Source organism: Perognathus longimembris, chromosome 7 (genome assembly GCF_023159225.1).
Source record: "Perognathus longimembris pacificus isolate PPM17 chromosome 7, ASM2315922v1, whole genome shotgun sequence".
Classification (NCBI taxonomy): domain Eukaryota; kingdom Metazoa; phylum Chordata; class Mammalia; order Rodentia; family Heteromyidae; genus Perognathus; species Perognathus longimembris.
In genome coordinates, this window is record NC_063167.1 from 81,638,782 (window position 1) to 81,663,244 (window position 24,463).

Below are 24,463 nucleotides of genomic sequence, written 5' to 3' on the forward strand. Positions count from 1 at the left end.
TGGGTGGACCAACCTCATGGAGAGAATAAGAGAAAGTAGAAAGGGCTCCAACATGCGGGACAACTGGCGGATTCCTTTAAAGTTGAAAACGTTTCTTGTCCTCAGGTCCAAGTCCTCCAGGCCCAGGCAGCATGGAGTCCGGGGAACAGAATTGCAGCAACGCCGCCCACCCCCGGCGCTACCAGTGCGCACGCGCACTGGCCACCGGACCGACAGTCCCGGGAATGCGTTGCCGCGGAATCCCTTTCCGGTGGTACCGCTCTTTCCGCCTTCCCTCCCGACTCTGCCTCCTAGGGCGCTGACTGTGGTTCCCGAGCTGTGGAAGCTCAGCGGGCGGCTCCTCTTTCTCCTGCCTGGGTGGAGGCGCGGTCACTGCGGGCCGGGTCCCAGGGTGTCCCCCATGGCGGGGCAGCGGGTGGCGGTGGACGGCGGGATCATGGAAGGGGTGAGTGCGCGCCTGGAGGCCCGGGCTGTGCCCCGCGGGAGTCGGGTGGGGGTCTCACCTGACCGGGAGTCTCACGCCCCTTCTCTCCGCACCCCGCCCTTGGCAGGGCGGCCAGATCCTCAGGGTCTCCACAGCTCTGAGCTGTCTGCTGGGCCTCCCTCTGCGGGTGCAGAAGATCCGCGCGGGCCGCAGCACGCCCGGCCTGAGGTAACGAGCGCCGCTCTGGGGAGTGGGGATGGCGAGGCCCGACCGCAGGACTGGGGGCCTAGGGGTGGGAGCTAGGGGCTGGCCGCCGCACCCGGAGAAGGCGTCGGAGCAGTGGGACCCTGGAGGGGAACTGAGGGCCCCGTTCAGGGGAGTGGTGGACCACGGGTTCCCTTTCCTGGCGAATGGCCTGATTGTGCGGCCTCGGAAGCCTCAAAGAGTAGACACAGAAATAGACTCGCTCGAGTTGCAGTTGCATTGTTTGCCCAAGAATCTGTCTTTTACAAAGGTTTCTCCGCTCCATTGGGCATTCCTCGTATTCGAAGGTAAGCTAGATCTGGGCAGAACTGCCTCTACGGCCGGAGGAAACTCCACTTTAAAACCTCTGCAGTCTGTGCTGCGTATTTTGGAATCCCACAATAGGTAAGGATTCCAAGCGAGGATCCCAGGAAGTGTTCTTCAGGCTTATTCATTCCGCTCTCCAAGAAGATATGAGTACATCCAGATTTATCTGTTGTAGGGAGGGAAGTACATTGACACGTGACAGGGTGTGCCACTAGCTGCATTTTCAGATGTATATGCACCTGTTAGAAGAGAGACCAACCGGACCCTTTGTGTGTATTCTTTAGTGTTATGTTTGTTTGGTTTTGTGTGTGCCAGGATTGGTTCTTGAACTTGGCCTGGGCAATGTCTTAGCCTTTTCACTCAAGGCTGGTGCTCTGCCAGTTGAGTTACAGCTCCATTTCTGGATTTTTAATTGGAGATTAGAGTCTCATGGACTTTCCTGCCCAGGCTGGCTTTGAATGGTGACCATCAAATCTTAGCCTCCTGAGTTACAGGCATGAGCCACCAGTGCCTGGTTTAGGATTGCTTTCCTTTTTTTTTTTTTTTTTTTTTTTTAGTTTTGGAGGCTGAGAGTCCAAAGTCAAGGTGCTGGCAGGGTTGTTTTTCCTGGGCCATAAAGGAGAGATCTGTCCCATGCCTTCGAGATGGAATTCCTTTTGTTGCCCTTTTGCAGAGTGGTTTCTTTGTGGATTCTGTTAATCATGTTTCTCTGCGTACCCTAATCTCTTTTTATAAGGGCATTAATTAACTTATATTAGGCCCTACCCTCTATGAACCACCCTTCAAATTAAGTCCGATTTCTAGCAATCCCACTCTGATGCACTGTGGTTTGGGAGCTCAGCACACAATTTCTAGGGAACACAATTTAGGCCAAACAGAGAGTTCAGTGAATGAGGGAGACTGGTGGCTCTTAGGTAGTTTTACTAGTATTCTTCCTTTGAACCCGTACAGTTTTCAGCAGTTCATCAATGTGTGTATTTATAGCAAAAACAACTGATCCTGAAGGAAACGTAAAAAAAAAAAATGCTACCTATTAGTAGTTAGTCTAGGTACATTAAAAACCCCCATGAAGCTTGTTAGGCCTTGCTGTTTTGACAGTTTTATAAATGTGTTATAAAATATGGGGAGAAGGCAGTCTGAATGCACACGTTTTGATGCAGTATTATGACCTGAAGGCCTCAACATTTATCTGGACTGGAAATGGTTCGGGATTTGTGTGATGGACAGCTGGAGGGGGCAGAAATCGGCTCAACAGAAATATCCTTCACACCAGAGAAGATCAAAGGGGGAATCCACACAGCAGACACCAAGACAGCAGGGTATGTATCACTTATGTGGAATGTGAGTATAGATTTTTCAGAGTTAGACCCGACTTCAAAGCTAGATTCTTTCACTTACTAGATACGTTACTGAACCTCTCTGGGCTTCCTTTTCCTTACTCTCACCATGTAGCTAAAACATCTTTTAAAGTTAAAGACAATAGGTATAATAAAATTTTAGGTACCTGGTTGTTCACTTATAGCCATTACTATCTCTGGAATGTTTCATTGACACATGATCTCAATGTATAGTCCACACTGGCCTCCAACTTGAGATCCTTGGCTTCCAACTTGAGACCCTTTTTCTTTAGTTCCCTGAGTGCTGGGATTACAGACATGTGCCATTATACCTTGGTATACCTCTGGAATGTTGTTTTGTGTGTAGTATGAAGTGGTATTGTTTCTTTACTTTTTATTATTTAAAAATTGAATACCTCAAATTTGCTTGATTTTGTATGTTCTGTAGTTATTGTATTGTGACATTCAGCTGACTATGAATCATAATCTACTTGTTTTAGTCTAGGTCTTTTTAAAGTCTTTTATTTTTATTCTTTTAGTAAAGCTGAGGATCAAGTCAGGTATTCTTCCAGTGAGGTCTGCCTCACCCCAGTCTAGCCCTTTATTTCCTTTTCTTTTTTTTCCCCCTTGTGTCAAGGGCTGACTTTCAATAGATCACAGTGAGGGAGAATGTCAATGAGCACCAACTAGCACTTTATTTCCTTTTAATAGATACTTGTGCAGTCCAATTTATAAATGTTTTGACTATAATCTTTTTAAACTTTTTTTTTTTTCCAGTCCTGGGGCTTGGACTCAGAGCCTGGGCACTGTCCCTGGCTTCTTTTTGTTCAAGGCTAGCACTCTGCCACTTGAGCCACAGCGCCACTTCTGGGGCTGAGGAATTGAAACCAGGGCTTCATGTATATGAGGCAAGCACTCTTGCCAGTAGGCCATATTCCCAGCCCCTGGATTATAATCTTGATTTAAAAAATTCTCATGGAAAATAGGAATTGGGTGCTCATTGGCAAAGCACCTGCTTATGATGTTGAGGGATATTTTTTTCCCAAGAAAATGATATTTAACAGTTTAGTTGAGTCTCTTTTCTGGGGTGTCAATCCTGGGGGTTGTACTCGAGGCCTAGGTGCTATCTCTCCCTGAGCTTTTTGTATTCAAGGTTAGTGTTCTACTACTTGAACCATAGCTCCACTTCCAGTTTTCTAGTAGTTAATTGGAGATAAGAGTCTCAGACTTTCCTGCTTAGGCTGGCTTTGAACTGTGATCTTCAGATCTGAGCCTTCTGAGTAGCTAGGATTACAGGTGTGAGTCACCAGTGCCTGGCATTTTTTTTTATCCTTTTCTAATGATGCCTGCTTTCACTAACAAAAATGTGGAGAGAGATGGGGGCTGGGAATAAAACCTACTGGTAGAGTGCTTGCCTCGTATGTATCAATCCCTGGGTTCGAGTCCTCAGCACCACATATATAGAAAAAGCCAGAAGTGGTGCTGTGGCTCAAGTGGTAGAGTGTTAGCCTTGAGCAAAAAGAAGCCAGGGACAGTGCTCAGGTCCTGAGTCCCAAGCCCCAGGACGGGGAAAAAAAAAATGTGGAGAGAGAAATAAAGTTATAGTTACTTTTTCTGAGCTAGTTGGCTGATTGAGTCTATTGTTAACTTTTACCCAAATTCTGTCTATTTACTAGGAAATTTGGCAAAATAAAAAATGGTGCTCTAAACCTGTTGCCATGATTGCTTTTATTTGTTTTTTCCTGTGCTGGGTACCAGATCAGGGCCTTGAGGCTGTTGTGCAAGCATTCTGTCACCCAGCTATTCTCCTAGAGAGATTTGTGTACCACGTAAAGATAATTCTTCCTATAATTAAATACTTTTAAGATTCTGAATTTTATCCATCAGACACTGAAGTGTTTTGATTTTTTTTAACTTTTTTTGCCAGTCCTAGGGCTTGAACTCTGGTCCTACCTAAGCAGTGTCCCTGGCTTCTTTTTGCTCAAGGCTAGCACTCTACCACTTGAGCCACAGCACCACTTCTGGCTTTTTTCTATATATGTGGTGCTGAGGAATTGAACCCAGGGCTTCATGTATACAAGGCAAGCACTCTACCACTAGGCCATATTCCCAGTCCTGAGGTGTTTTGTTTTAACTTCTCAATTGTCTATGCTTCAACTGCTTTGTAATAAATAATAGAACTTTTTGAGACTGAAAAGACAGTTCAGCTAAGCCTGTTCTGCCTTCTCCTCAGGAGTGTGTGCCTCTTGATGCAGGTTTCAATGCCCTGTGTTCTATTTGCTGCTTCTCCATCAGAACTTCGTTTGAAAGGCGGAACTAATGCTGAAATGGCCCCCCAGATTGATTATACCATGATGGTGAGGGCTGAGTCTCCAGTCTCTGTTCCAATATGTATTAAGTACTTTGTGTGTATTCCTGGGTATGGATTCATGTTATCTAAGAGAGTAGGGAATTATATTTAAGTTTTGTGTTATATATTGAAGTGGTGTCCATGGTGAATTTTTAAAACCTAAAGTGCAATGATATAAATTAAATAAATTATTTTATTTTGGTTTTTGCCATTCCTGAGGCTTGAACTTGCACTCTGTCCCTAAGCTTCTCTGTGTTCAAAGCTAGCCCTCTACCACTTGAACCACAGTGCCACTTTCAGCTTTTTAGAATAGTTTATTGGAAATAAGAGTCTTACAAACCTTCCTGCCTGGGCTGGCTTTAAACCATGAACTCTGCCTCCTGAGTAGCGTGAGTGTCATGAGCCACTGGTGCCTGGCAAATCAATTCTTAATTAATTGTTATTTAGCCAAAAAGTCTAAACATTAGAATTGGGAAGGAAGCTCAACATTTCTTACAGTGACAAAACTCAGTACTAGCTTGAAAAGTGTGCCTGCTTGCCTGCCTTCCTTCCTTCCTTCCTTCCTTCCTTCCTTCCTTCCTTCCTTCCTTCCTTCCTCTCTCTCTCTCTCTCTCTTTCTTTGTCAGTCTTGGTGCTTGAACTGAGGGCCTAGGTGCTGTCCCTGAACTCTTTCACTCAAGGCTAGCATTCTACCACTTTGAGCCACAGCTTCACTTTGGTTTTCTGGCAGTTAATTGGAGAAAAAGGTCTTATGGACTTTCCTGCTGTGGCTGGCTTTGAACTGTGATCCTCAAATCTCTGCCTCTAGAGTACCTAGGATTGCAGGCATGAGCCCTCACTGCCTGGCTGCATATTTTTCTTAATCTGAAATGCACAATATTCTAAAATCTGAAACTTTTTCTGTGCCTGTACTTGCTTGTTCATGGATGGTGCTATACCACTTGAGTTATGCCTCTAGCCTAGCTTTTTTGGAAATGCAGTCTGACTTTTTTAAAGCTCAGGCTGGTTTTGAACATCAGTCCTCCAGATCTTATCTGAGTAGCAAGGATTCTAAATGTTGAGCCACTGGTGGAATTACTTCTAAAGTTTACCTTTAGTAACATACCAGGTTTTTGTTGTTTTTACTTGAGAAAATGAGCTAGCATACATATTTTGATGACAGTGTTTACCTGTATTATCTAATCACTAGCTTGGTGCAGAGCATTTTTGATTTAACTGTTATACTTGTTGTTCAGTCAGTGAATATTAGTGACTACAGTAACATCTGATTTTCTTTTTTTTAGGTCTTCAAGCCAATTGTTGAAAAATTTGGTTTTAAATTTAATTGTGACATTAAAATGAGGTAAGTTACTCATTTCCTAGCTCTTCTGATATATTACATGTGCTAAAAAAAGAAATGGAAAACTAGACCTAGTATACATACCTACATTATACTTGATATTCGATTCCTTGTAGAAAATAATTGTACTTTGTTCAAGCTGTAGGGCTATGGGATGTTAAAAGCAGCTCCGTGTGATGTTCATCTGTTTCCTGGTAGAAATATTATGAAGGAATTTCTACCTAGGGCAGCTTCACATCTGGTGTGATCCATGCTCCTGCATAGACTAAATAATAATGCTATGCACACAGCCAGGCTTAGCACTATGGAGGCCTTAAAAGAGATTTTCTTCCACAATGTAGTCAGTTATTTTCCTCAACTACATGTCAAGCATCCAGGTTATTATTCTCAGAGGCTGCCCCTAGTAACACCTTTAAATTTCTTGGTTTCGCATGTAAATGCTCTTCACTTTGCTCCCATTACCTTCTCGGACATCATCTCCTCCCCTCAGCTCCTTTCATCTGCATGGTTTTCACTGTCCCTTAAATGCTTTGGACTTCCTTTATTCATGTTATTCTTCCCCTTCCCTCTTAAATATTGTAAATCCTGGTTATTTTTTTTAATGAAAATGATAATTTCTTGTTTGGATTGTCCAAGAGTGTGTCTCAGTTGGAATGCACATCTGAGCTGCTATTGTAATACTTCCTTACAGCCTTCCTTCTCTTCTAGCAGATGGTGTTTGGAGCCATCTCTACCAGATGGAGAATTCTTTGTGGATAAGAGCACTTCAGTTCTTAGCATTTGTGATAGAATTAATGACACTAATTTATGGAGTTAGAATTTGATTAGTGTTCAGCTACTTAGTGTTCATCAGATATTTATTTGAGCACAGGTCATTGTTTCAGGCCCTGGAAAATAGAAACAAAACAGATCTAGCGGAGCTGGGGATATGGCCTAGTGGCAAGAGTGCCTGCCTCATAGACATGAGGCCCTGGGTTCGATTCCCCAGCACCAAATATACAGAAAATGGCCAGAAGTGGCGCTGTGGCTCAAGTGGCAGAGTGCTAGCCTTGAGCAAGAAGAAGCCAGGGACAGTGCTCAGGCCCTGAGTCCAAGCCCCAGGACTGGCCCCCCCCCAAAACAACAACAACAACAACAACAAAACAGATCTAGCTGTCAAAGAACTTCTGTTGTAAAATAGCACAATAGAACTTTCCACACTGAAGAGTACATTTCCTTTTTGTGGTGTCTTGTTGGACAGTCACTGGCCAGATATCACTTTTTTTTCTTTTTCTTTTTTGGTAGTACTAGGTTTGAACTCAGAGTTTGACACTTAATCTTGCTTGTGCAGCCACTTGACCCATCCTTCCAGTCTGGCTTTTTTTTTTTTTTTTTCCTGGTTATTTTGGAGATAAAATCTCACGGATTTCTCTGCCTGGGCTGACTTTGAACTGAGATCCTATAGATCTCAGCTCCTGAGTAGCTAGGATTACAGATGTAAGCCACTAGCCCCTGGCCCAAATGTAAGTCTTGAGCACTTAACATAAGCTTTATGTATTTGAGAAGCTGATTGCCTTTTAAAAAAAAATTCTTAGTTTCTTTTAATTTTAAAATTTGTTGTTGTTGTTGGGGATAGAGCCCAGGGCCTCACACATGCCAAGTATATACTCTTCCAGTGAGCTGTACTCCCAGCCAAATACCTTATTTAATTTGAATAGTCATATGTAACTTGGTGTCACCATATAGGACAGCAAAGACCTAAAATACAACTTAGGACTTTCCATGAATTATATCTTGGGTATCAGCCATGCTATTTTTGATGTCATGTTTGAATTCACTTTGGTTGTGTGGTCAGTTTATTGGGTGTTACACTCTCCACAGGGGCTATTACCCAAAAGGAGGTGGTGAAGTGCTCATGCAGATGTCTCCAGTTAAACAGTTAAACCCAATAAATTTGACTGATCGTGGTTCTGTGACAAAGATCTATGGGAGAGCATTTGTTGCAGGTGTCCTGCCATTTAAAGTAAGTTGTCTGAATGTTCTTGGTCAGTATTTTGTCATCTAAGTTTAGAAACTATTGAAAGGGTGTTTTTTTTTTTGTTTTTTGTGTTTTTTTTTGCCACAGTACTGGGGCTTGAACTCAGGACTTTGGCACATATAGGCAAATGCTAGAGATAACTTATTTTTTTATATACCTTTTCATAAAATTTTTCCTAACATGTAATCCTCTCTCTAGTCTTGAAAATTAAATAATTTAATAATGCATATAAAAGTTAACTATTTTATGTGACTTTGAAAGCTTAAAAACAATTGTCCAAATATTTCTTTTTTCCTTTGCCAAAATAGGTAGCAAAAGATATGGCAGCAGCGGCTGTGAGATGCATCAGAAAGGAGATCAGAGATCTGTATGTTAACATCCAGCCTGTTCAGGAGCCCAGGGATCAAGCATTTGGCAATGGCAGTGGACTAATGTGAGAAATAGACCTTTCTTAGACATAGTTGGAAGACCTGAAGTAACTTTTCTGTTTAAAGATTTAGGGTGTTCTTGATCAATTTAGGATTTGAAGAGGGTATATTTTTATTTCCCTGAAACATTATTAATTAAGATGATTATTCTGGCTGGGCCTGGGGTGATACATTCCAGTAATCCTGTAATACAGCCCATACTACATAACAAGATTTCAGTGCCAAAAAAAAAGATTATTCTGGATTTTTTAAAAAGATGGTTTGCTGGCTGGGGATATGGCCTAGTGGCAGGAGTGCTTGCCTTGTATACATGAGGCCCTGGGCTCGATTCCCCAGCACCACATATACAGAAAACGGCCAGAAGTGGCGCTGTGGCTCAAGTGGCAGAGTGCTAGCCTTGAGCAAAAAGAAGCCAGGGACAGTGTTCAGACCCTGAGTTCAAGGCCCAGGACTGGCCAAAAAAAAAAAAAAAAGATGGTTTGCTTTCCATGTTATAATATCTTCATTGCCTTCTTTGTTTGTTTGTTTGTTTTGTTTTTGGTGCCAGTCCTGGGGCTTGAACTAAGGGACTAGGCACAGTCTGAGATTTTCTTTTTCTTTTTTTTTTTTTTTTAAAGTCAGCCCTTGGGGCTTGAATTTAGGGCCTGGGCACTGTCCCTGAGCTCTTTTGTCTTTTGTTCAAGGTTAGAGCTCTACCACCTGAGTCATAGCTCCACTTTTGGTTTTTGAGTGGTAAGTTGGAGTTAAGGAATCTCAGGGGGACTTTTTGGCTCTGGATGGCTTCAAACTACAATTCTCAGATCTCAGCCTCCTGAGTAGGTAGGATTCACAGGCCTGAGCCACCAGCACCCAGCATACTCCCTGAGCTTTTTGTGCTTAAGGCTGATACTCTACCACTTGAGCAATAGCTCCACTTTTGGCTTTTTTCGGTAGTTAGTTGGAGATAAGAGATTTTTCCTGCTTGGGCTGACTTTGAACCATGATCTTCAGCCTCCTAAGGACCTAGGATTACAGGCATAAGCCTCCATGGCTGGCTAGATCCTCATTACTTTTGTAAGCTCTCCATCACTATTGGGTTCTCTATCTATGGATTCAAACAACTATTGATCAAAAATATTTGACAAAAACACTGTATCTGTACTAAGCATGAATGAAATTATCATTCTTTGGGTAATATAATAACTATTTAGTTATCTACATTTTATTAGATATAAGTAATCTATAGATGAATTAAAGTGTAAGAGATGAGATGCATAGCTTATATGTAGACACTACACTTTTATATAAGGGATGTATAACATGAATAGTAATGCTTCCTTTCTCTATATAGCATTATTGCTGAGACATCCTCTGGCTGTTTGTTTGCTGGATCAGCACTTGGCAAACGAGGTATGGATAAAGGGAATCGATAATAGTCCCTGATATTCCTGAAGGAGCATTAGCTGTCAGGAGTAGAATATTATCGAGAATGATAGAGGACATATTTAGAAGGATAAAATTAACTGTGTTTTGAATTTCATATCTTTTTTCCCAATTTCCTACTTTGAAAGTGTTCAAACCTATGGAAAAATCATGTGACTCGTTCACCTAGACATCCATATTCCTGTCCTGTGCAGTGGACATATGTTCTATGTGTCCCGAGCTGGTTCATTGTTAGGTTGCAGACACATGCCTCGCTCCTGAGTGCTGCAGCATGCCTGTCCAAACAATGTAGTGACTGTGGCATTTTTTAAATTTTTTTTTTTTTGGCCAGTCCTGGGCCTTGAACTCAGGGCCTGAGCACTGTCCCTGGCTTCTTTTTGCTCAAGGCTAGCACTCTGCCACTTGAGCCACAGCGCCACTTCTGGCCGTTTTCTGTATATGTGGTGCTGGGGAATCGAACCGAGGGCTTTATGCATGCTAGGCAAGCACTCTTGCCACTAGGCCATATCCCCAGCCCCGCATTTTTACACCAGGAGAATTTTTCTGCTAGAGACTGGCATACCAGACATACTTGGACCTAACAAGTCTATCCTTGTTAAGATCAATACATATGGGTTTTAGGTATATATATATTTCTTTTTAAGCACATAGCATTTAGCTGTCATGGCTGTTTCATCTTTTCATACAAAATGCTTCCCCCCTCCCCCCCCTTTTTTTTTCCATTTCTTCCTTGGACATTTTGAAAAGTCCAGGCCTTTTTTAAATGGAATTTTCCATTACTTAGATTTGTCTGATTGTCCCATGATTAGATTGAGATTAAGCATTTTTAGCGTGTTGCATAGTTGATTCCATTTATATTCCAGTACATTGCATCAAGGAAGGGGAGGTAAAGTAGTTTGTGCCCTCTAGGTAAGGCCAAGTGCACACGTGGTTAAGGAGCTACCCTCCACCACTATCTGCTGTGCATGTTCCTTTTTACCTTATGATTGACAGGTGGTCTGAGAAAAATCCCTTGAGATCACCAGATTATGCTGTTCTATCACAATTTACAGGCACTAATGATTCTTCTCTGTACTAGGTTTTATGGTGCCAATGGGAAAAGGTTGATTTTGATTTTTTGGGTTTTTTTTTGAGACAGTGTTTTACTGTGTAGCTTAGGCTGACCTCAAGCTTGTGATCTTCCTGCCTCAGTCTCCCAAGTGCTATGATTAAATCACTAAATATTTTCAGGAATAGGAAACCTGTTTAAAGTGCTGATTGGGGGTCACAGAAAGATAAGAGCAGAGATGTTAATGAGGTAATTTTACAACACTAGATATTTTTGTGCAGGAAACAGTTTCGTGGTGTGGATTTTTTACTTCTCTACTTCTCTGAGCTTGTGTTGGGTGTGTGGTTTATATTGTACTATGTAACTTAGCACCTGACTGTGCTCTGATCAGTAGAGGGTGGGGTGGTTATAGAACCTAGCCTAATCTCAAAGGGATGGAGGTGTGGCTCAGTTGGTAGAGCACTGGCCATTGAGCAGAAGCATCAGGTACTGAGTCTCAAACCTGAAAAGAAAAGAAACTTAACTGTTCTCTAGTATGTGACTTTATGTTTTATCAGCAAAGGAGTCAGCAGTATTCAATACTAATATTATTAATAGTCTATTATGTGTGATCTTAATAATGGGTGCCTTATAAATGTTACCTTATTTTCTGTAGTAACTTTTCAACATAGTTATTTTCTTCTCTAGCTGAAAGTGGAACTGAAAGACACTAAGTAGCTTACTCAAGTGTGGGGTAGGGTTAGGGATAACTCATTGGCATGCGCAAGACCTTAAGTTTAGTCCCTAGAACCAAGAAAATTAAAAGCTAGGGGCTAAGAATGTGGCTTAGTGGTAGAGTGCTTGCCTAGCATGCATGAAGCCCTGGGTTTGATTCCTCAGTACCACATAAACAAAAAGCTAGAAGTGGTGCTGTGACTTAAGTGGTAGAGTGCTAGCCATGAGCAAAAAGAAGCTTTAGGGACAGTGTCTAGGCCCTGAGTTCAAGACCCAGGACTGGCAAAAAAATCACCAAAAAACAAATTTAAAAGTTGAGATCTATAGCACACCCTAAATTATTCCATTCAGTCATGTAATAAACATCTGATGATTTAAAAGTAGGGAGTTTATATTCTGATAATAACTGCTGTAATGGAAGAGTTAAAATTCTGAACATTTTAATTTTCTGGAAAATGTTAATATATATGTAGATATGAAGGGAGTAGATAAAATTGTACAGTGTGTATGTTTGTAAGAAACCATATATATGATATATAGATAGATATCTACATATAGATATGTAGCTATATATATATATATATTCAGGTAAATTTGCAAGAATTTGAGGCAGAAACAAAATTAGCCACATTCCGAGTACTTAGGACATTTCCTTTTGTTTTGTTTTGTTTTTTTGCCTGTCCTGGGGCTTGGACTCAGGGCCTGAGCTCTGTCCCTGGCTTCTTTTTGCTCAAGTCTAGCACTCTACGACTTGAGCCACAGCACCATTTCCAGCTTTTTCTGTTTATGTAGAATTGAGGAGTCAACCCAGGGCTTCATGCATGCTAGGCAAGCACTTTACCACTAGGCCATATTCCCAGCCCCAAGACATTTCCTTTTGAGGATCAGGATTTTTGTTGTTGGGAGCCAGTGACTCATGCCTGTAATTGTAGCTACTCAAGAGACTCAGAGAATCACAGTTCTTAGCCAGCCTTGGCTGGAAAGTCTATGAGACTTATCTCCAATTAATCACCAGAAAGGCTAGAAGTGGAGCTGTGGCTCATCTGATACAGTGCTCCCCTTGAGCACAAAAGCACACATCCGCTCCCCCCTTCCCTCTCCCCGTTCCCCTCTCCCCACTCTTTTCCCCTCCCCTCCCCTCTCCCACCTTCTCTCCCCTCTCCCTCCCCATCCTTTCCTTTTGCCAGCTCTGGGGCTTGAACTTAGGGCCTGAGCACTGTCCCAGAGCTTCTTTTGCTCAAGCCTAGCGTTCTACCACTTGAGCCACAGTACCACTTCCAGCTTTTTCTGTTCATGTAGTACTGAGGAGTCAAGCCCAGGGCTTCATGCATGCTAGGCAAGCACTCTACCCTTAAGCCACATTCTCAGCCCTGTTCTTTCTTAAATGATACTTAGCATCCTCACTCTTTTTTTTTTTTTTTTTTTTTGCCAGTCCTGAGGCTTGAACTCAGGGGCTGAGCACAGTCCTTGAACTTCTTTTTGCTCAAGGGTAGCACTGTACAGCTTGAGCCACAGTGCTACTTCTACTTTTTCTGTTTATGTGGTGCTGAGGACTAGAACCCAGAGCTTGAGCATGCTAGGCAAGCACTCTGCCACTTTACCATATTCAGAGCCCAGTATTCTTACTTTTAAAGTTCTTTAATTCTGATATAATTGCCTATAGACTAATTGTACCTTACATAAGTTACAAGTTTTAAAATTGAAGTTGAAATATGTGTATATACATTAATTAATATATATTAATTATAACATATTAATTATAATATATTTATAATATATTAATTAATATACATTAATATATAATTAAGACCCTAATGATATATATGTGTATATATATTAAGACCATTAGGGTCTTAATTACAAATTGACATTATAATTGGTAACTTGTATACAGACACAAAGCAAATTTTCCATCACTAGTATATTTGAAAATAAAATCTGTTTCCCTGTAGCTGGGCTCTAGTGGCTTACACCTTTTATCCTACATACTCAGGAAGTAGATATCTTTGGATTGAGGTTTGAAGCCACTCTGGGAAGAAAGATCCTTGAGATACTGTGTCCAATTAAATAGCAAAAAAATACAGAACTGGAAATGTGGTTGGAGTGGTAGAGTGCCAGCTATGACCAAAAAAACTGAACATAAAGCCAAATGAAAGCTTGAGGCCCTGAGTTCAAGCCCCTATGTCAAGCTTTAGAAAAATAACAACTACAGATCTTTTCTAACTTGTGTTGGATGAAGTCAGAAGCCTGACATGTTATATCAGGGCTACTGGGGCATATCAAACTTTTAGCTTTTTGGTAATTTTGGGTTTTTACATTGTTCCTGTCTTAGGTGTGAATGCTGACAAAGTTGGAATTGAAGCTGCTGAGGTGCTGTTAGCAAATCTTAGACATGGTGGAACTGTGGATGAATACCTTCAAGATCAGGTAATGATAATGAACACTTAGTAATTATATCAATTGTGTATCTTTTTTTTTTTTTTTTTTTAGGTCATGAGGCTTGAACTCAGGGCCTAAATACTATCCCTGAGCTTTTTGCTCAAGGCTAGTGCTGTACCAATTTGAGCCATAGTTCCACTTCTGGTTTTTTTCTTAATTGGAGTTTAGAGTCACGGGAACTTTCCTGATGGGGCTGGCGTTTAACCTGTGAATCCTCAGATCTCAGCCTCCCGAGTAGCTAGCATTACAGGCATGAGCCACTGACACCTGGCTTGAAATGTACATCTTGATCACTGACTCTCACATACTAACTAGCAAGCCATATTTCAGTCATTTCCTACAGTTTTCAGGGAATTATATTCATCATATTCCAGCCCTCATCTTACTTGACAAATCGTTAGCATTTAAAGATGTACTTTACTTGGTTTCTGAAATACCCTTATTTTCCTTTCTCACAGTTCATTATATGTTAGTTGTTTTATTTATTTATTTATTTATTTTTCTGTGCTAGAAGTTGAATGAATCCAGGACCATAGGCATGCTAGGCAAGAAGGAAATTTTTTTGTGTGCTGGTCCTGCGGCTTGAACTCAGAGCCTAGGCATTGTCCTTGGGCTGCTTTTGCTCAAGGCTAGTGCTCTACCACTTGAGTCACAGCAATACTTTCTGCTTTTTTGGTGTAATTTAGTGGAAATAAGAGTCTCATGGACTTTCCTGCTCAGGCTTGTTTCGAACCACAATCCTCAGATCACAGCCTCCTGAGTAGCTAGAATTATAGGTGTGAGCCACTGGGTGTCTGGCTATGAAAGAACTTTATTGCTGCACTTTACTGCTATTCTAATTAATTCTTTCCTCCTTCTCTCCCCTTGTCCCTTTCTCTTCTCATTTGTTTTTTTCTCCTTAAGTAGTTATACTAAAGGATTTCAATTTAGCATATGAATTTATGGTATATCTTTTTTCTTTTTTTCTTTTTTGCCAGTCTGGAACTTGAACTCAGGGTCTGGGCTCTGTCTTTGAGCTTCTTTTGTTCAAGGCTAATAACTCTGCCACTTGAACCATAGCTCCACTTCCTTCTTTTTCTGAGTCCTTTATTGGAGATAAGAGTGCCATGGACATTCCTGCCAGGGCTGGCTTTGAACTATGATCCTCAGATCTCAGCCTCTTGGGTAGCTCGGATTATAGGCATCAGCCAGCAACTGCTGGCTCAGTAGGATGCATCTTGATCAATGTCACCCATTCTATCATTCACCCTCATCTCTCCCAACCCACCCATCTCCTCAAGTTATCTGGTTTCATTTTCACATAGGTATGTTGAATATTATGGCTGCATTTACCTACCCTTCCTCTTTCTACTCCCCTCTTCTTGGCCTCAACCACCACCAATATATGTTCCAAGTTCCTGGTAACAAGTATATTTCTCAAAGTAGACTTCTGACTTCTCTTCCAGGGTTGGGACTCAGGGCCTTGTGTTGGTTAGGGAGGCATTCTGCCACATTAGCCATGCCCCCATCACTTTTTCCTTTAGTTTTCTTTTGAACTTGAAGATAACTAAATCAAGCCTAAATGGTGATTCTCTTGTTAAAATATGAAATGTAGTGGTTTGACAGGCATGTACTACCATGTACAACTTTATTTGCTAGAGATTGGGGGAAGAGGGTGTCGTTTTACTTTTTGCCTGGGCTGATCTGAAATCATGATCATCTAATCTCAGCTTCGTGAGTAGCTGGAATTGTAGGTGAGCACCACTGTGCCTGTCCTCTGGTCAGGCTCATAACTCTATCTGATTTCACTCCCTCAAATGCCTTCCTTCACTCTCATGGCTTAAGTACCATCTGTGTGCTGCCCGGATTAATCACTGCTCAGAGTTTGCTCCTAATTCCTTACTCATTATAATCCCTTAGCCACCAGTATGGATATGTCTTACCCTTCCCAAATTAAGACTCTCACATCGACAGGTGTTGATGAGTATTTCTGAATAAGCATCTTTCCTCTCTCTACCATATTTTCCCTCCCTTTTTTCTCTATTTCCCTTTTCCTTTCCTCATTCTTTTCTCTTTCTTTCTTTCCTTTTCTCCTTTCTTTCTCTCCTCATCCTCCTCTTTTTATTTTTTAATTTGAAAAAAGTTTTGCTGTATAGCCCAGGCTGGCCTTGAACTCTCCATCCTCCTAACTCAGCCTCCCTCCCAAGTGTTGGGGTTACAGTTGTGTGCCATCATGCTTGGCCAATTAAGACTTTTCCTTTTTTCAGTTTGGTGTATTTTCCTTTCTCTAGCAGTCTGCTTTTACAAATAGGTATTAGCTACTCAGGAAGTTGAGATCTGAGGATTATAGTTTAAAGCAAGCCTGGGAAGAAAAGTCCCTGACTCTTAACTCCAGTTATCCAGGAAAATCCAGAAATGGAGATGTGTCTCAAATGATAGAGTGACAGCCTTGATCAGGAAAAGCTTAGGGACAGCACCTAGGCCCTCGGTTCAAGCCCTAGTACTAGCACCAAAGGAAAGGAAAAGGGCGGGGGGGGGGGGGGGAGGAAGTATATTTCAGGCTAGGAGTATGAGTCCGTGGCTCAGTGATTGAGTTTTTTTTTTTTTTTCTTTTTACCTCAATTGCCTAAGACCCTGGGAAAAGAAAGAATTTAATGATTGAATTAGGTGTGAGGCTATTCATTAAAATGCAACATTGCTTTCAACTCTGGACCTTTCTATTTAAGATAAAAAGAAAACAGTAAAGAAGGAAAAGGAGGCAGAAGAAAGGAGGCAGGGAGAAGAAAGGAAGAAAGGAATCTAAGATTTCTTGAATATTTTCTTAGGATAGTTTTTCTTTCTTTCTTTTTTTGGCTCATCAGAGGGTTTGAACTCAGGGCCTAGCATTATCTCTGAGCTTTTGTGCTCAAGGCTGGCACTCTACCACTTATGTCTTGTCCCTTGCCTCTTGCCCAAGTTTACTCAACACTCACTCCTAGTAATTTGTATTAGTCTACTCATTCACCTTTTGAAATGTAATTTTAGAAGACTAAAAAGAACTTGTCCCATTATATATGCCAGCATGCAGCAATGGCCTGTCCTTTTAATACATCAACTTCCAGCTCCATATTTTACTTTTAAGCATTGATTTTTAAAGTTCTGTCTTGAATATTGCTGCTAAGCACTTCTGACTTACACCGTAGGTATTGAGTAACACAAATTTCCTATCATCTTCCAAGTCCTTCTGGAAACTAAAGAAAGAGAATGTTTTTTTTTCTTTTTAGTTTTTTTGACTTCTAATGTATTATCATTATAGACAGTAGTGAATTTGACTTTTAAGTATTAGTAAATTTGTGAGATTTTTGTGCCTGTTCTTTTTTTCTATAGCTAATTATTTTCATGGCACTAGCCAATGGAATTTCCAGAATAAAAACAGGACCAGTTACGCTCCATACACAAACTGCTATCCATTTTGCTGAACAACTAGCAAAGGTGAGTATTCCATTAGAAAGAGCAATTGGGTTACATTGTATTAAATACTCTGACCATTTTTGTCTTATTTTTCAAGTAGTGTCTTGTGTTTACCCCTGGGTTCTCCTTTTATGCTTCCTGTGAAGCTGGGGTGACAGATACATGCCATACTCCAAGCTATTGATTGATTGTAGGGGGCAGGGCAGGAGGGTGTCTCTTGAATTTTGTGCCTAAGCTGGCTTCTTCTTATCTCTACTTACCAAGTAGCTAGGAAAGTAGCTAGCAACTGTACACAGCTTTTGGTATATTCTTTCTTTGTGTGTGTTTGTATACTGGTCCTGGGGCTTGAACTCAGAGCCTGGGTGATGTCATTGAGCTTTTTTTGCTCAACCACTTTTTTGCTCTATCACTTGAGCTACTGCTCTACTTCTGGCTGTTTTGGTGGCTGATGGGGAGATAAGAATCTCCTAGACTTTCCTGCTTGGGCTAGCTTTGGATCCTCAGATCTCAGCCTCCTGGGTAGCTAGGATTACAGGTATGTGCCACCATATTTTGCTTGGTCCTGTTTTAAGTAGTTGACTTGGGGTGAGTTTATCTTTCTGTGTTCCAGTGTAGAGAATTCATCTGTAAAATCAGAGTCTTGGTTAGATCGTCTTTTAAGGCTTCATAAGCAGCTTGAAGCTGAGACTTTAAAATAATTCCTTCACTCTTCTTTGTGTTTCCCGTTTCCATAATGTTTGCAATTTGGAAGGTACACACATACACATAACTGACTACAAAACCTGGCTCCCCAGCTCAGCATTCAGTACTGATTGTTCCCAGTAATTGCAGACACCCGTGTGTCAGCATCCTGCCATGCACACTGATTGCAGGATCTGCAAACACTACATTCAGTAAGGCCCTGCTGATGGCTCCCAAATAAGTACCTGAGAATTTTAGTCACACCTGCCATCTTTTTGCCCCAGACTCAGTCAGCCTCTCAGTTGTTTTGTTTTTAAATCAGCTTTGTTGAGATAAACCACATTTGCTTTAGAAATGATCATGTTTCCAGAACACAGTGACGCAAGTCAAATACTTGAAAAGCTGACTTCAGTTAACAAGTGAAAACTCCAATGTTAGCCTAATCACGGTGAAAGAGGTTAGTCACCATTGCTGGCCTTCCTCCCCGCCCACCTTCCCTTCGTCAGATCCTTTCAATAGTGAATCCAGGGAATTAAAGTGTCAGGAGAAAATGAGATTCAGTGATTTCATACTTGACAGATAAAAGTGGATGTTCCAGAGCCACATTTTAGAAAAACTTTTTAGGGGCTGAGAATGTGGCGTAGCAGTAGAGTGCTTGCCTAGCATGCATGAAGTCCTGGTTTGATTCCTCAGTAACACATAAACAGAAAAAGCTGGAAGTAGTACTGTGGCTCAAGTGGCCAAGTGCTAGCCTTGAGCAAAAGAAGCTCAAGGACAGTGCCCAGGCCCCAGGACTGGCCAAAAAACAAACCCCTTTTTAGAAAAAAGATGCTAAATTTTTTTTTTAAATAGAAAAAAGATGCTTTACTAATCTCACTCAACCAACAGTTGAGATTTCAGGGTTTTGGTTTATTTCGGTTGCAGGGTCTGTGATGCACATAGCTCTTGTATGATGTCTGTTTGACAAACCCCAAATGTACAACCCCTGAAGAAGCAGTACATTCTTACAGGTTATCAGAGTTCTCAGACTGTTTCCCGCAGGTGAGTTTGCTGTTTGCCTCTCCATCCTCTCCTTTCCTCTCTAATACTGTAATGCTCTTCTGGTTTCAGGCCAAATTCACTGTGAAGAAGTCAGAAGATGAAGAGGATGCCTCTAAAGAAACTTACATTATTGAGTGTGAAGGAATTGGGATGACCAATCCCTATCTATAGGGTGTTTGCTTCAGTGATGTATTGCACTAAGTGTTTCACACCTGCTATAATACAGCAGATTCGAAGCATGTTCTTAAAGGGCCCGACTGGACTTGAGGATGAAGTATGATGTTCTAGATTTGCTTTACCAGTATCTTACTTGGAATCTCTCCTGAGATATGGACAATGCCATAAGATTTGATGGATATGTATGATTTCAGTATTTAAATATTGAAATAAAAGTTTCTTGGTACCTGAGGTAAATGACTTTGTTTTTTTTTTTTTTTTTTTTTACCATTATTGAGATTTGAACGCAGGGTCTCATGCATCTGAGGCAGACACTATACTATTTGAACCAACCTCTAGACCTTTTGCGTTTTAGTTTTCAAATAGGCCTTGGACCACGATCTTCCTGCCTAGGACTCTTGCAGAGCTGGGATTATAGGCATGAGCCACATTACCAGACTAGGTATGCAGCACAGTTGTCTACCTGCGTGAGAAAGGCCACAAGACACAGTGGATGTGGGTGTTGCTTTTTTTTCATAGCAATGTCCAATGCCAGTGAAGACAAAGAGATCTGAGCCTGAACTCTGGCTTGTTTGTTGATAGAGTTTTGCTAACCTTTTCTCCTGGTTTACCCTGCTACTGTGATTCTACCATTTTCTGCCTCCTGAAGAGCTGGAATTACAGGTGTGGACCACTATCCCTGTTAATGTTTTTCTTTTTGATATAGTAAGTCAGGAATATAGATTTGATCTTGTATGCAATAGGTCCCTTATTCAGTTTTTGTTTATTTAGTGATATTGGGATTTGAACTCAGGGCCTCACTCTTGCTCTTGATCCATGCCCCAGTTCTACAGTTTGACTTCCTGATGTTTCAGATACCAGGCATCCATAATACTTGATCCAATTTTGGAAGGAAAAAAAAAGGCATCAATCTTGTTAAGATTTAATTCCAATAAAAATTTACTTCTTACATTAAATAAAATTTCAGAATGTAACTTTTTTTTTCTTTGGACAGTCCTGGGGCCTGAACTCAGGGACTGGGTATTGTCTCTGAGCTGCCTTTGCTCAAGGCTACCAGTTCAGGGCCACTTCCGGCTTTTTCTGCTCATGTGTTACTGAGGAATCAAACACAGGCTTCATGCGTGGTAGGCATATACCCTACTTGTAAACCATCAGAATGTAACTTTTATGCTTAATTGATTAGTAATATAATTAATCAGGTTAGGTCCCAGTATGTGCACAAACAACACCAAAAGAGGAAGCAATGGGAAAGAATCAACAGAGGGCCAGGCAGGACGGCAGGTAGCTTACCTGGTGGGGACCCCCCTCATATGCACCCTCTGCTGGTGATTCTCACCATGGCCTCTGGCCACTGAGCTCCCTCCCAGGGGATCTTCAAGTCAGTATTTCTTACTCTGGTAGGTCATCTTCTGTGGTCATATCAAGTCAGCCATGTGGCCCAGGCCATCACTAGGAAGACAGCGTTTTGACATAGGAAGCTCTGGTGACCTCACCCGTGGTTGGAAAATGTGTGTTAAGCACATAACTGGCCTGTCCTTAAGAATTTAGAGAAACGGGGGGCTGGGAATATGGCCTAGGGGTAGAGTGCTTGCCTCGAATACATGAAGCCCTGGGTTCAATTCCTCAGCACCACATATATAGAAAAAGCCAGAAGGGCGCTGTGGATCAAGTGGTAGAGTGCTAGCCTTGAACAAAAAGAAGCCAGGGACAGTGCTCAGGCCCTGAGTTCTAAGCCCCAGCATTGGCAAAAAACAAAAACAAGAATTTAGAGAAATTGGAGTTGAGGGCTAAAAATTCAGCGGCAATAGTTTCTAAGAATGTACAAATGAATCTTCTACCAAACCATTCAGGAGGCTTTTCTTTACTGCTGAATGTTTTAGTGGTCCCAAAGGCCATGATCAAAACTATATATATATATATATATATATATATATATATATATATATGCGTGCACGTGTACATATGCATATATACATGCATAGATATGCATGCGCACATGTGTATTTTTGTGATTTTCTAAAGGATTTTTTTTTTTTTGGCCAGTCCTGGGCCTTGGACTCAGGGCCTGAGCACTGTCCCTGGCTTCTTCCCACTCAAGGCTAGCACTCTGCCACTTGAGCCACAGCGCCTCTTCTGGCCGTTTTCTGTGTATGTGGTGCCGGGGAATCGAACCTAGGGCCTCGTGTATCCGAGGCAGGCACTCTTGCCACTAGGCCATATCCCCAGCCCCAAGGATTTTTTTTTTTCCAGTCCTGGGGCTTGGACTCAGGGCCTGAGCACTGTCCCTGTCTTCTTTTGCTCAAGGCTAGCACTCTGCCAGTTGAGCCACAGTGCCACCTCTGGCCTTTTCTATATATGTGGTGCTGAGGAATTGAACCCAGGGCTTCATGTGTATGAGGCAAACACTTGTCACTAGGCCATATTCCCAGCCCCTTTCGAAAGGATTTGTAAATGTTATTATAGAGGTGACGTACAGAGAGAATGCACTTGCACGCATCAGGTAGTGAGGACATTTCCTTCCATACAGTGTCTTCTGTTCCTCACTCTCTCCCAATTCCTCCCTTCTGTCAAGCTGCAGTTGATATTGCAAACAGAGGTGATCTTATACTGGAAGATAGCCATTTCATTGATAAAAGGCTAAAAGAGCAAAAGTTTCCTAGAGATAATAAGTACAAGAAAGAGCTGGAGAAATAAAAGGTAAAGAGGGTGGTAACAGAGCCTAAGAGTTTGAAGGAGGGGCTTTTGGGGGCTGGCAGGTTTCAGGAAGGACGACCACTTCTTAGCTGGTGATCCAACACTCGGGACACCGAAGCTCACGGGAGGTGCATGATGGCAGGTGCTTGCGTGGTTCAGGTGGAATGGCTGGGCACAGGTGACGGAACATTGTGGAGGTGATATTCCTACTGCCCACCTTGGAACACAGCAAAGATGAGTGCTGAAGGAAATCAGAGCCAGTTTGTCATGCTGCTAAACAAGCCTGATTAAAAACTGGAAACAGGAAAATCCCTTCCTTCCTTTCTTCTCTAGTTTTTAAATGCAGAACCAGAAACCAGGTGGCAAGGGTGTTTGGAAAGTATAGTTTCTAGTTCAAGTGCTATGAAATAGAGTTACACACACATACACACATGTGCATGCATGTGTCTAATTGGGGTTATATGTGGACCTGTGTGCTTTTCAGCTTTTTAAATTATGTGTTTAGAAAATTATATTAAAGTAAATTATAAATGTGTTCAAAGATAGTTTCTAAGTGTGGTGATAACTGATTTAGTCATGATTTAAGATCTATTATTTTTAAGCCACTTAGTTAGAAAGTACTACAGCTAGTCAGTGATATTTCTCTGTTATCTAGGGTAACCTGCACCTTCAGGAGATAGAAAAATAAAAGACCCTGCTGGGCGCTGGTGGCTCATACCTGTAGTGCTAGCTACTCAGGAGGCTGAGATCTGAGGACCATAGTTTGAAGCCAGCCCACGCAGGAAAGTCTGTGAGATCCTTATCTCTACTAAAGCACTCAGAAAGAGCTACAAGTGGCACTGTGGCTCAAGAGAAAGAACGCTAGCCTTGAGCAAAAGAAACTCAGGAACAGTGCCGAGACCCAGAATTCAAGCCATAGGACTGGAAAAAAAAAAAAAAGATTTAGGAAGAAACAAGTGCAAGCTGTTCTGCTGTCAGTAGCATCAGATTGCAGAACAGAACTAGAAAGACAACCCCAAATCTTTTTTTTTTTTTTTTTGCCTTTGTTTAGCATTGATTCAACCCAGGAGCTCACATTACCAGCCTAGTTATACAGCACAGTTGTCTATCTGCATGAGAAAGGCCACAAGACACAATGAATGTGGGTATCCAGTTCCTTTCATAGCATGTCCAAAGCCAGTGAAGACAAATAGATCTGAGCTTGAATACCAGCTTGTCTACTTGTGAGGTGTCTACTTTGATTTACTAAGCCTTAGAACTTACATAGGATTAATATTATCACCTGCTATGGGAATATAGCTTGAATTAAAATAGTTAATCATTTTAGACCTCAGTTCTTTAAGAAGACTAGAATTCCTCTTCTTTCTCTTTCCTCATTCTTCTTTCTTCCTTACTCCCTCCCTTCGCCATTCCTCTTTCCTTCCCTTATTCTTTCTCTCCTTCCTTCCTTCCTGCCTGTTTTTCTTCCTTCCTACCTACCTGCTTTCCTTCCTTCCTTTTTCTCTGTCTCCTTCCCTCCCTTCCTTCTTCCACTCCTCCCCGCCCCCTCTTCTTTCTACTATTGGGACTTGAACTCAGGGCCTGGTCACTGTCCCTTAGCTTTTTCACTCAAGGCTAGCACTCTATCACTTAAGCTACAGCTCCATTTCTACCTTTTAACTGGCTAATTGGAGATATGGATTTTCCTGCCTTGTCTGGCTTGGAACAACCATCCTCAGATCTCAGTATCCTGAATAGCTAGGGTTTCAAGGGTGAGCCACCAGCTCCTGGATTAGTATTTCTTAATTCTTCATAAATGAGGTTCTTATTCCTATTATCAACCAAGTAATAAACATTCAAAGAACAGCAGAAAACATAAAATCACAATATTAGAATTAAAGCCCTTCAAATAATTCCACTTCTATGTGCATAAAACATTTACTAATCCTCATATTCCTAAGCTGAGTTACTGATGGGTAGGCAGTAAATGCTACAGGTTAAATGAGTCTCTATAGTTACACTATAGGGTCTCCCAAACTAAGGGCACAAACTTTGGCCTGAATAATCACTGCCTTATCAGACACATCCTGTGAATGGCTTTGATGACTTTCTGTCATTGACAGAGCATTCAGTGATAAGAAACTGGAGATGTGTCATCCTGACCTTGTTAAGAGCCCCCAAAGTAATGAGGAGGCTCTTAATGAGAAACGACGCTCCCTTTCTGAGGTGCCTTTAAGCTGAAGTAGGACGTGGTATCTCATCTCACTCCTCATGTGTCTCAGATTTCCCCTCAACACCCTAGACTCAGAGACTTGAGACTTGGCAAAGGGAAGATTTCTCTATCAAAGCCCAAAGCCTGCATCCCAGCCTTTTC

General features: G+C 41.6%; 1 protein-coding gene across 2 annotated transcripts; it reads left to right on the plus strand.

Annotated features, from left to right (window-relative positions):
- Positions 1–328: 328 nt before the first annotated feature.
- Positions 329–19,653, plus strand: Rtca (RNA 3'-terminal phosphate cyclase). Of its 2 annotated transcripts, XM_048352043.1 has the most exons (11): positions 329–445; positions 552–652; positions 2,170–2,313; positions 4,565–4,688; positions 5,965–6,023; positions 7,881–8,022; positions 8,346–8,470; positions 9,796–9,854; positions 13,982–14,076; positions 17,434–17,538; positions 19,309–19,653. In XM_048352043.1, exons 1-11 carry the CDS (start codon positions 401–403, stop codon positions 19,408–19,410), a joined length of 1,101 nt encoding a protein of 366 aa, XP_048208000.1. In that variant the 5' UTR covers positions 329–400; the 3' UTR covers positions 19,411–19,653. The 2 variants fall into 2 exon arrangements, with proteins under 2 accessions (XP_048208000.1, XP_048208001.1); XM_048352044.1 differs by lacking the exon at positions 329–445 and having other exon boundaries at positions 2,155–2,313.
- The last annotated feature ends 4,810 nt before the right edge of the window (positions 19,654–24,463 follow it).